Source organism: Puma concolor, chromosome E3 (genome assembly GCF_028749965.1).
Source record: "Puma concolor isolate L17-30 chromosome E3, mPumCon1.1.hap2, whole genome shotgun sequence".
NCBI classification, from domain to species: domain Eukaryota; kingdom Metazoa; phylum Chordata; class Mammalia; order Carnivora; family Felidae; genus Puma; species Puma concolor.
Genome location: NC_141682.1, coordinates 23,565,604 through 23,578,901, shown reverse-complemented (window position 1 = coordinate 23,578,901; position 13,298 = coordinate 23,565,604). Strand labels below are relative to the sequence as shown.

At 45.7% G+C, this 13,298-nt stretch overlaps 1 protein-coding gene across 3 annotated transcripts in view; it reads left to right on the top strand.

Annotated features, from left to right (window-relative positions):
* The window catches only part of PRKCB (protein kinase C beta), a 336,567-nt gene that overhangs the window by 246,544 nt on the left and 76,725 nt on the right, over positions 1–13,298 (top strand). For all 3 annotated transcript variants that reach the window (XM_086692704.1, XM_086692703.1, XM_086692705.1), the window contains one exon: positions 4,822–4,968. In XM_086692704.1, coding sequence (XP_086548830.1) covers positions 4,822–4,968 — 147 coding nt within the window. The remainder of the gene's footprint in view (positions 1–4,821; positions 4,969–13,298) is intronic.

Here is a 13,298-nt window from a genome sequence, read left to right as displayed (position 1 = left end):
GACGGTCAGGATTTGGATCCTCACAGGTTGGAGAATGCAGTGTGTGGATTGAGTGGGTCCTGACTTGGGATTCCAAGAAGGCGGGAGATGTGGTCCTAAAGCAGGGAAGACGGTAGGGTCAGGGAGGAAGGAGGGAACGTGTTCGAGTCGGGACAGCCTGGGCAAAAATCCCTGGGGCCAAGGGTGAGGATTTGGGATGACGGACAGATAATGGCCCGGAAAAGGCAGTGTTACTTCTGCCCTGGCGCTTTGCTTCTCTACCTGATGAGCTCATTTTTTAACCACTCGCTCTACGCCTGTAACCCCCAAACCTCTGTCTCCAGCTCAGATGCCAGTTGTCCCTGCATGTGCTTCCCAGGTGCACATGCTTGGCTGCCCCACGGACGCTGGAATCAGCACGTATCTTACTAGGAAATAACTTGACCGTGTGTGTTCACAGCAGCTCTGTTAACAGCCCCCCAAATGGAAACGACACAAATGCCCGTAAAGAAGAGAATGGATAAACGTAAACAATGAACGCTATTCAGCAAATACAAAGGGACAAACCACTGATTCAGGCAACAGCACGGGTGCATTTCGAGAATGCGATGATGAGCGAAAGCAGCCAGATGCAAGGACTGTTTATTCCATAAAGGGAAGCCTGTTAGACTTTCACAGATCTTCACCAAATGTGTGGATTTCCCTCACCAAGAAATTCTCCAGTCCTCCGTGGACACCAGCTGGGTGTCCTACAATTTAATTCACGGATGACACCTGGAGATGGTGTAGACCCCACAGGTTGAGGGCTTGGTCTCACAAGGCTGTCCCCACTTTAGACTCTAGTCGCAAATTGTGGGCTCTCAGCTCACCCACACTTCTGTCTGACTTGCTACAAATCAGGGGTCCCCACCACCCCCTCCTCAGATTTGATAATGCTATAATGGCTCACAGAACTCATGGAAACACTTACTTACTTCTACTGGTTTATTATATATTAAGGGATATGATAAAGGATACAGATGAACAGCCAGATGAAGGGATACACAGGGTAAGGTCTGAAAGGAGCCCAGGAGATTCCATCCCCCAGGGGGTTGAGATTCACCACACTGAAAGCTCTCTAAACTCCGTAGTTTAGGGATTTTTATGGAGGCTTCATCATGGAGGCATGACTGATTATTAACTAACTCAGTCTCCAACCCTGGGATGGGGCTGAAAATTCCAAGCTTCTGAAAAATCATGGCTTGGTCCTTCTGGTGACCATGCCCCATCCAGGAGCCCACCAAGAGAATTAGAATACAAGATGCTCCTATCGGGAAATTAACAAGAACTTTAGGAGCTCTGTGTCAGGAACCAGGGGCAGAGACCAAATATATCTTCCTTATTATGTCACACTCTATGGTTATGGCACACTCTATGATTCCATTTAGATGAAGTTCAAGAGCAAACGAAACTGACCTATGAGAATAGAAATCAGAACAGAGGTTGTGTTCGTGGGAGTGGGGATTGGCCGGGAAGGGGCACAGAGAACTTTCTGGGGGTGATAGAAATGTTCCCTCTCTTGATTGGGGTCTGGCTTCATGGGTGTATCCATTTGTCCCAATTCCTAGAACTGTACGCTTGAGATTTATGCATTTCAGTCTATCCACTGTAATATTTAAAACATTAATTTACAGGGGCACCTGGGTGGCTCAGTCGGTTAAGCATCCAACTTCAGCTCAGGTCGTGATCTTGCGGTTTGTGTGTTCAAGCCCTGCATCAGGCTGTGTGCTGACAGCCTGGAGCCTGGAGCCTGCTTCAGATTCCGTGTCTCCTCCTCTCCTCTCTCTCTCTCTCTGTCTCTCTCTCTCAAAAATAAACATTAAAAAAAGTATTATTATATACTAACTTGGATGTAAATTAAAAAACGTCAATTGCAAAAAGAGGAAAAACGGTGGATGCTTTGTCAGCAGGACAGATGGGGCAACGACAATGAACAGGCGTGTCCCAAGGACGAAGTAAACTTCAGAGTTTAAGCCCCTGTGGGAAAGGGGGGAGTCTCCGTGTGTCTGAAGTCAGGCTCTTCCCAGCCTCTCACCCACATCTCCACACTTGCCCCTTCTCCACTTCTCCTCTGAGTGGAGAAGCATCCTGTCCTCATAGGTGCTCAACACAGGAGCCAAGGGCTTCATCCCTGAGCCTCTCTCCCAGTCTGCACCCAGCTCCGATAAGTCTACCTCCAAACCGACCCACTTTGTTCCCTCCGTGCCGGAGACACCCGGCATCTGGCACCTTGATGTCTCTAGTCACGTCCAGTGTTTCCCAAACTCCCCTCCTTCAAATGGGTCTCTTCTCTGGACTGAGGATGATCTTCTAAATGGAATATGATCATACCAGGGCCTCCTTAAAGCCTTTTATGCTCATAATTAGCATTGACTTCTTCTTTTAAAAATGTTTATTTACTTTTGAGAGAGTGAGAGCGGTATGAGGGGAGGAGCAGAGAGAGGGGGGGCCAGAGGGGCTCAAACTCCCGAATCAGAAGATCATGACCTGAGCGAAGTCAGATGCTTAACCAACTGAGCCACCCAGGTGCCCCAGCATTGACTTTTTGACAGGGTTAAGTCCTGTCCATCCCGTGCCACATCTACCTTGCACTCTGTGTTCTGGCCAGACTAAATGGTGTTTGGTTCTTTGAATATGTCTTACTCTCTGCTCCATAAATGCTGTTTCTGTTGCTGACACCAAGTTGTTTATCTGGATAACTCCAGAATATCCTTTGGACACAGGGTGGGGGACTCGGTTCCTGCTGCAGTGTAAATTCTTTGAGCATCCATGTTTGGTTTTCTCCCTGATTGATCCTCAGCATCTAGAGTATCACCTGGCAGCTAGCAGGCACTCGGTGGGTAGTTTTTGAATGAATGAGTCTTTCCCGAAGTTCAAAACCCTGAAAAAACTTTTGTTGCCTCTTTGTCTCTAACAGACAGCTGAATAATGGGACAATAACAATAATATCTGTTGGGGCACCCGGATGGCTTGGTCGGTTAAGCGTCTGACTTTCTGACTTTGGCTTAGGTCATGATGTCACGGTTTGTGAGTTCGAGCCCTGCATCAAGCTCTGCACTGACAGTGAGGAGCCTGCTTGGGATTTTCTGTCTCTCCCTCTCTCACTGTCCCTCCTCCACTCATGCTTTCTCTCTCAAAATAAACCTAAAAAAAAAAAAATAGCTGCCATTTGTTGAGCACCTACTATGTGCTAGGCATGGTGCAAAGAACTCCAAGATACATTCTCTCATGATCTCCATGTGCTCGAAAAGAGGACTAAGGTTTAGAAACAACTAAGTGCCAAATACAACTAAGTGCCTACTCTGTGCCAGAGAAAGGAGAACACGACAGACAAAATCCTTGACCTCATGGAGCTCATGTTCTAGTGTGAGGACAAAGAGGAGACATTAAGAAACAAGTAAATATTGGGTTTGTAGGATGGTGATAAGGGATATGATGAGAAACAAGTAAAGAAGGGTCATGGCAATGGCTGAGAGCTTCTGCGTGTCATTGTTGGGCAAGGCTGTCTTATCTGAAGTGAGGAAGCTCAGGGGACTGAGGACTAGAGGACTCTAGGCACAGGGGACAGCAAGTGCAAAGGCCCAAGGGCAAGGGCGTGTTTGGTGCTATCAGAGAACAGCCATGACACCAGGGTGATGCAAGGAGAAGAGGCCAAAATCGGAGAAGGTACAGAGGGGCCAGGTCGTCTGTGGCCTCTGGCCTTTTATCTGAGAGAGATGCTAAAGTACGGGACATCTGAGCAGAGGAGCATCCTGAGCTGACTGACTTCCTCAGGATCGCACCACTCCTCCACTCCAGGGCCAGGATTCTAGCCCTGGAGGTGAACCCAGTAACAAAGTCCTGGCAATTGTATCTCTCACTGCTGACCTTCTCTTCTCTCCCCATTGCAAAGCATTTGCTGCTATTCTGAGTCACCATTCTGCTGCTCACAGCAGCGAGACCCTCCCCCACTGCACTGAGGGCCAACACGGGCCTCCCCCATCCATCTCTTTGTGTAGCAGGAAACTGTATTAGTTGTCAGGGAAGTTACAGAGATAGATTCTGTGCCTTCACAGAGTTTCCAGTGCATTGGGGAAAATAGTGAGCAGTTACCATCCAGTATAAGTGGGGGGTAAAGTGGATGAAGGAAGCAAATAGGGACATTTAATCCAGATATAGACAGTTAAGGAAGGCTTCCCTGGGGAAGTGAAAATGTGAAGCAGGGGTAACTCGGTTGGCAAAGAGGAGACAATAGCCATCCCGTAGTAGCAAGAGCAGGTGCAAAGGCCCTGAGGTGGGAGATGAAAAAATGAAGGTGGGTTGCAGGGCAGGATCCAAGAAGTGATGAGGTTGGAGAACCTGATCATACCGGGCCATGTAGGCCAGTGAAAGCACCGAGGTCTTTATCCCCAACCTAGTGGGTCACAGCTTTTAAGCAGGTGGTGACTTGGTTGGGTATGAAGAGGTGGAGGCTCACTCCGGTTGCATGAAAAGCCCAGTGAGAGGGGAACCAAGGTGGGTTGTCCCGGTGCGACATAGTAACAGGTGGTTGTGGAAGGAAGATGAATTCTGGAGACAGCTAGGAGGAAGAAAGAACAGTTCCTGGTGGTGGCTGAGACATGATGGATAAAAGAGAAACACAGGTGTCAAGGGTGGCTTCCAGGTTTCGGGCTTGCAGAGTGGATGTTGGCCATGCTTTTCATTGAGAGGCAGGCTGGGGGAGGGGGCGAGCTGCAGAAACCACAGCTCACAGCGTGTACCTGTGTCCTCCAACAAGGGCATCCTCAAACCCTAATGATGTGTTCTGTGTGCTTCCTCTGCCAGAGGGCCAAGATCGGTCAGGGGACCAAGGCTCCAGAAGAAAAGACGACCAACACCATATCCAAACTTGACAACAATGGGAACAGAGACCGAATGAAACTGACCGATTTTAACTTCCTGATGGTGCTCGGGAAAGGAAGCTTTGGCAAGGTACAGTATGGCCTGGGGGCTGCACCCACTCCAGAAGGGCAGGTGACAAGGCAGGCACATTTGCTGTTCATATGGGGCTTACATTCCAGTGAGGGAGAGAGTAAAAAGTAGATCCCCACTACAGTTCGTAAGGAAAACTGTGAAGAAAATGAATAGCCTGCTGTGCGCCACAAACACACATCCAGAGGGAACCCATTTAGACTACCTGAGGAGGTGAGCCCTGAAAGATAAGGATGAATTAGCTATACATTCCAAGGGCTAAGAATGAATGTTGCCAGCTGAGAGGATAGCAAGTGCAAAGGTCCTGAGGTGCAGAAGGGCTTGGCACACTCTAGGTACCATCAGAAGGTGTCGGGGCCAAGATGTCATGAGCAGGGCGAGGTAGGAGGATGTGCAGTTGCAGAGATGGGCAGGGGCCCGATCCTGCAAAGCCTTGTGAGCTGTGATGAAGAGTTTGGATTTTATTCATAGAGCACTGGGGAACCATTGGAAGTTTTTAAACAGAGAAGTGACACGATCCGATGTGCCTTTTGGAAAAGATCACTTTTGCAGCCAAGAATAGGAACCCCTCCTCTCAAACAGCAGCAGAGTTGAAGGATGACCCTGGGACTCGTAGAGTGGTTCTAGATACTTTTATAGATACTGGGAGACGCTGTTTTAGTGAAGCTGAGATTGTGCTATAAGTATTCCTGAGTTGTTTAGTGTTGTTTTGGGTCTTCTAATCCCTCTGTGTGCCACAGATATGCCTTGTGTAAATCTCATACATACCATGAACTTAAGTGTGCAAAAAATATAAATTTCTTCTCCACCTCTGCAGCCTAAGCCCCAAATCTGGGAGTTTTCCTTGAGTTGTTCTTAGCTGCCTCCCTCCCCTCCCCCAGCCGTGTGAAATCCATTCATGAATGCTGACACATCCTTCTCCAAAGCATGTTGTGCATTTACTGACTTCTCTCCACCTTCACAAATGCAGCACTAGTCTAAACCTCATACACCCGCTGGACTTCCCTGCGGCCACTCCTGTTACCTGTAACCAGTAACGTGCCATTTAGCACCTGTGCTCATTCTGGAACAGTTACATTATTAGGTCAAGACGCTCCCCTGATTAAAACTCTCCAATGATGGGCCGCCTGGGTGGCTCAGTCAGTTAAGCATCCAACTCTTTACTTTGGCTCTGGTCAGGTCACTGTCTCATGGTTCGTGGGTTCGAGCCCTGCATTGGGCTCTGAGCTGACAGCACAGAGCCTGCTTGGGATTCTTTCCTTTCTCTGCACCTTTCTCTCTTTCTTTCTCAAAATAAATAAATAAACTTAAAATAATAATAATAATAATAATAATAATAATAATAATTAATAATAATAAACCTCTTCAATGATTTCCCGTCACACTGAAATAAATTTCATACTGTGTCCTTGGCCTACATTGCTCTTTAGAATCTGATCCCAGTTCTCTGCCTGACTTCTTTTTCTTGCCCCTGTGACCCCCCGGTGCTCTGACCGCCGTGGTCCTTGGGTTTTTGAAACACAGAAAGCCCCTTCCTCTCTTAGGGCTTTTGTTTGTTTGTTTGTTTTTCTCACAGTTGTTAAACTTTTTTAAAAATGTATTTATTTTTGAGAAAGAGTGTGAGTGGGGGAGGGGCAGAGAGAGAGGAAGACAGAGGATCCCAAGTGGGCTCTCTGCTGACATTGTGGAGCCAGATGTGGGGTTCGAACCCACGAAGCGTGAGATCATGGCCTGAGCTGAAGTCGGACTGAGCCACCCAGGCGCCCCCGTCTCTTAGAGCTTTTGTGATGCTATTCCCTTTATTCTTGGCATGGCTGGCTCCTTCTTATAACTCCCATCTCAGCCACGTCACCTCTTCTGAGAAGCCTTCCCTAATAGCCACCTCCTCAGCCACTCATCATTCCCCATCATATTCCACTCTCTCCCCTCCAGCCATAACCGATGGTACACTTCTTGTTTGTTGGTTGGTTTGTCTGTCCGCTCCTGCTAAGAGCTGAATGCCACAAGAGGAGGACCTTCTCTGCCCTGTTCGCCACTCTTCATCCACTGTTCACCCTGTTCACCACTGTGCATCCAGTGCCTATGGATTGAATGCATGCATTTTCTCTGTCCGTGGGTCACAGGGTGATCTGCTGAGATGAAATAAAGGATCTGAGGTGAAGGCTGAGAGTTTGCAGAGCTTGGGCAGGAAATGGGAGTGACAGCAGGAAAACACAGTAAGACTGCTGAGCAGCTCTCTAAAGTTGGTGATGGAAGTGGTCCATGCCTCTGTGTGATTTTTGCTGGTACCTCTGAGCAGCCTGGGTGTGGACGTGAGGAAGCTGGTGGCAAATTTGAGCTAAGGGGGGAATTAACAGGACCAGTGAGCCAGAAGGTTACAGTAATAAGGGAGTCAAGGATTCTGGGAAGAGAAATGCCCACTGCAGATCCAACATAGCCTGCTTTTCATAGGTGCTCAATAAAAGCATATGGAATAAATGAATACAAATGGAATGTAGATCAGGTTGGAAAAGAAGTCAGAACAGGAAGAGGGTCACAACCTGAGTGGGAAAGGAGTCTGGAAGCCTAGGGATGAAAGACAAACCGGTGAGGTCAAGAGATTTAAACTGCTATGAACAGGGGCATTCAGATGATGACCAGGAAAGAAGGGGCCTAAATGAAGAAGGGGTTCTGGTAATATGAGCCTGTCAGGGAGTTTTTAAAAATGAAATTCTGTTTTTAATAAGCAGTGTACTCACGTGGTTCATAATTAAAATTATATGGAAAGGATAAACATTGAGAAGTCTGCTCCCACCCAGGTTCACACCTTTCTGTGCCCCCTCACTGCTGCTGCCCTCCGTGTGCAAACATTTTGTTCATTGAATTTGCATGCTTCTGGTTCCTACATGCTAATTTACCAAATATAAATATGGGTTCTTTTGTCCTTGTTACTGCAAAGGTTAGCATACTCTACCTATCGTTCTGCACCTTTGTGGTCACTTAACTATACAGGTTGGAGAGTTTTTGAGGAACGGAAGTATCAGAGGACTTTTCGGAAATGGTTAGAGTTGGGGGGTGGCTGGACAAGTGGGAGAGTGGGTCTTTGGGGAACAGTGAGGGAATGGGAGAGAATAGATCATATGTTTCCATGGAAACTGTGACAATAATTGAGAGTTCTGCTCCAGGCTGGGGATGTGGCATCAAACAAATCACAGATGAAAACAAAGTATGTCATGAAAGCCGAGACAGAATAACAAAACCTCAGTGATCCTCTAAAACGTAGAGTAACCCTTTGCACCTCCGGTTTTGCCCACCATGGTTTTAAATTAATGTGATTTTTGTATTTGAATGTCTGCTTAAAAAAATTAATGCTTTATTTACTTATTTGGGGCGGGCAGACAGAGAGAGGGAGAGAGAGAGAATCCCAAGCAGGCTGCATGCTGTCAGCACAGAACTTGACGCGGGGCTTGATCCCTCAAACCTGGGATCGTGACCTGAGCTGAAATCTGACAGAGCCACCCAGGTGTCCCTGAATGCCTACTTTTGACAGTTGCAATCTTGTCAGGTGTATAGGTCAATCCCCTTAAAAAATTGTTTTAATGTTTATTTATTTTTGAGAGAGAGAGAGAGAGGGAGAGAGAAAGACAGATTGTGAGTAGGGGAGGGGCAAAGAGAGAAGGAGACACAGAATCCAAAGCAGGCTCCAGGCTCTGAGCTGTCGGCACAGAATCTGACGCGGGGCGCCCCATAGGTCAACCCGCTTAAACAGAACGGCACAGCATGCTTGTTGGTCTCCCTCTTCCAAAGATGGAAGGCATCGGTCTTTGAGGTGATGCCTTCACACCTCTCCTCTCCCAGGTCCACCGTATCAGATCCGGCCCAGAAAAATGTGCTCTTAAGCACTGTCATAATTTGTGGGGCAGCTAGGGAGTGACACATGCCTTTTGCTAAGACCTGTGGAAATAAAACAAATGACAAAGCAAGCGGGAAGGCCACTGAGTTCCAAACGAGTAAGCCCTGTTTCAAAAACTCTGAAAAAGAGAACAGTCTGGAGTTTACTTTCCTGAACAGGTGGGAGTGTTTACCTGCAAGGGCTGTCTTGCTAAGCAGGGCTTCTTGGCACATTTGGCTTACTTGGAGATAGATGCCTTCTGGAACTTTTGTAACAGAGCATTTCAAATCTATTACTCATTTACTATTTGATGTTTGTTTTTCTAGTTTTATCCTTCATGCTCTATTTTATTCATTCATTCATTCATTCATTCATTCATTCATTCATGCATGCATTCTTATTGAGGTATAATCACCATATACCATTTTATTAGCTCCAGGTATACCACCTAATGATTCGATATTTGTATATATTGTGAAATGACCACCGCGGTGAAGTCTAGCTAACGTCTGTCCCCATCCATAGTTAAATTTTTTTTTTTCCTTACGGTGAGTTTGACTCTCTGTTTTCCATGATTCCTTTCATCTGTGAGTTCTCTGCTTTACCAGCCACTACACTTTGTAAGAATTTAACCTCTGTGGTTGTCAAGGGATCACTGGAGATAAAATTATTCTCCAGCTATATAAATTGGGCAGCTGTGCACTGCCCAGATGGATTGCATGAGTGGACCTTATAAGAACAAGACAGCAGGTACCTGATAGAGAATGGACACAGCACCAGTACAACTCTCTACATTACAAACTTGATTCTTCTAACTCTCAAATGTGGCCACAACAAACATTTAACTGAGGCCAGTATCGCCTGCCCTCTAAGACTTCAGATGTGCTTGTGGTAGTGATCTGTAGGACCCAAATCTTTTTTGAAAAGTTATGCTGAGATGTTTGAGTGGAGACTCCTTTCTCTGTTATACTCCTGACTCTTGCCTATGGACTCCTGTGCTAGTTGGGGTGGGGAGCAAGGGGAGGCAGATGTACGCTGTGGTAAATGTAGACGTAACATAAAGAAGTTCAAACCCAGCAACACAAAAGTCTATGGGAAATGATTGGAAATCGTGGGAAATGATTGGTAATAGAGAAAAATGAAAACAGTTCAATAACGTGAAAGTTAAACGTATTATAGTATATCCATGATATATTCAAAAGAACGAGGTCTCTCTTTGTCTGCCTGCCTGCCTGTCATCATGGAAAGATGTCCATGACATAATATCAATTTAAACAGAAGCAAATCATAGAATATTACGATTAAAAATATATAATATACACAGAACAATTCTTTTCACGTAATGTACTCATGGTCCCTGCTCTCATTGAACTTTTTCCCCAGTATCTTATTGTGGGAAAAACAATTTTTGAATATAGCACGGTTGAAAGAATTGTACAGTGAAGATCCTTAATACCCACTACCTAGATTCTGCAACAGCATTTGACTGGTTCTGCTTCATCACACATCAATCCATCCATCCGTCTTTCTGTCAACCCATTTTTAATGCACTTAAAAGCAAGTTGCAGACACTGGTATACTTTACCCCTAAATTCTTCAGCATACATGCCATTTAACCAGAGTTCAGTATTTGTTTTTGGTAATTTTTAAGGTGAAATTTACATACAACAAAATTCACTAAGTAGTGTGTCATTCTATGAGTTCTGAAAAGTGCATACTTTAAAATGCAGTGGAGGTATAAACATTAGTCAAGAAATCACACTGATACACGTGACGTGCAACTGTGATGTTTGATGTGCGCTGTGAGAGCTCACGGGAGTGGGCTTGGCCCCCATTGGAAGTCAGCAAAGGCTTCCGTGAGAAAGCGGGTCTTGGGCTGTACCTAAAGGATGAGTTAAGTGAGCTTCACAAAACGGCGATGGGGGAGTAAATGAAAATCTCAGAAGGTCTCCTCTTCTTGACCCCAGCCTCAAGCCAGGTTTGGCTGACCTGTGTGGTGGCCAAGGTACCTGAGCTCCTTCACGAGTTAGGGTGGATTCGACTGCTGTAACAAATAGACCCCCAAATGTACACTAGCTCAGACATGAAGGAAGTTCAATTTCCGTTCGTGTAATAGTCTGAGATGGGTGTTCCTGACCTCACCCACTCTCTCCATATGGTGATTAAGGGACCCAGGTTCCTTCCGTCTTACATGACTCCATTAATTTCTCCTGCCTTGTTTTTTTGTCTACATTCAGAGGGCGGAGGGGGAGAAGTATGGGGGAGGCACAAGCTGCTTCTTAAAAGCCTTGCTTTGGAAGTGACACCGATCACTTCTGCCTACACTCTATTAGAGAGAATTTAGTCACATGGCCATGCCTCTGTACAAGGGAGGCTGGGAGAACAATTTTGGTGGAAAGCTAGTGGCATCAGCCTACTTTTCAGCTCTGGATGGAATCCTTCTTGGGGACACAAGAGACTTTCTGACTTTTGCCCTCAGAACTCCCGGCTTATCATGCTCCACAAACAAAAAACCATCAAGCTCCTCTTTTTGGTGACATTTCCTTGTGTTCGAATCATGGAACATGCCAGGTGTTGGTGCTGCTTTTCCTGAAGCATAGCATAAGCCAGGAATAAATTAAGTAGGAAGAAGTCAGCAGCTTATGAAATTAAAAGGAAAAAGTGGGAAGTCCATAGAAACTGGGTGCCCAGGTATAACACTTCTATCTTCAAAAGGTCCCATCCAGGTCCGTTGCTCTATATGCATCTAAGAAGGTTTAAAATAAAAAAAACTGAGAGATGAGACACCATTCAGTGTCCTCGCCAAATGCCTGACTTTGCTAGAATAATGCCCAAGAGGTTGGTGACATTACTGCCTGAGTGTCACTAAGGAGAATGTTGAGGATTAGGCCATGGCGCCTTCCCGTAAGGTACCCCTAGAGACTTAGAACTTGTGTGCCACTCTCCAAGGTGCTGATGCTAATTCCTTTAGCTCAAAATGCAGACTGTAGAACAGAGTTGAATGTAGCCTTGGCCATATTTCCCAAATATTCTCTTATTCATGCACTTGTTTAGGGTTTTTTTTTGGGGGGGGCATGTACATACCTCCTTACTATCTTAAATTTTTTTCTTTAAATGGATTTAGTTGACTTTGTTTTCTTCTCTTAGCATTGCCCTTAAACAATGATATATATAAAGTCACAGACTTGATCTACCACTTATATATTTACTCTACTATGTTTTAGGAAAACTTATTAAAAGAAAAATACTTTTGTCCTTGTATTGCTGATGGTACAAGTGTCATGTTTTGTGAAAAACTGTCTTAAAGATCTTACATTCACACAACGATTTGGCACTTCAATTACTATTGTTATTTTTAAGAACATGAGGTCTTTTGCTTCCTTTTTCAGTGAATATCTGGAAGGTACAGAAAGTGTCTGATCTTCTCTGTTCCCCATGTCCTTTCTGTTAGATGAGAAGCATGCTCAACATTTCCTGTACCCTTAAAAATCTTTCCTGTGATCTTGACCATCCCTCTGGGTCCTTTCCTCACCAAATATATCCAGAGAATGAAACTACTTTTTGAGATTTGCTGCCTCCACTCCCTACCCACCACCTGTGCCCTGTCCTTTTGAACTGTGACTTCTACCCTCAGCAAATTCTGAAACACCTGCCTCCCAGTTTTTATCAGTGATCTCCTGGATCCTTACTCCCCACATCTGAACACAAGGCATGGTGGCTGCTTACGACAGCAGAGGGCAGACATGAGGGACAGGAACTGGGGCCGAGATTGGAATCCATACCCCATCCCAAGGAGAAGTCATCACTTTTATAAACTCCTCACCAACAGGCATAATGAAGGATTCCCTCATTCGAACAAGTATTTATTAAGCATCTACTATGTGCCAGGTACTCTTCTAGGTGAAGAGGAAATGGATGTGAACAAAACAGAGATAAACATCTGCCCTCATGGAACATATATTCTGTGGCAGTGGTGATGATGGTGATGATACCACCTAACAATTGAGTCCTTCCTATACGCCAGGCTCTGTTGTAAGGGCTTTGCATGTATTCACTCACACTTATGCTATAATGTGGCTGCTGTTATCTCTATCTTACAGATGAGGAAATGAGAGACAGTCAAAATAACTTGCTAAAGTCACATAGCTAGTCAGTGGCATTTGACAGACAGGGTTTGGTTTAGATGCATGCAATCTCGCATTCCTGATCCCAACAGTGGTATACCTCAGGCATATTCTAGAAGGTTAACAGCTTTCCCTCTTATTTTCTCATTTCCCACTCTCTTCTTTTTCCCTCTGAGTGTAAGCAGAGTTTACGTGCCTTGGTTTTACTTTGAGCCTCGGCCATTGGACAAACTGCATGCCTGTGGTGACGGAAGGCTCCAGATTGCCTGCCCTCCCTCATCACTGCGCCTGTCAATCACCTACCTGTGTGCAGATGCTCATGGGACCTGTGAGCC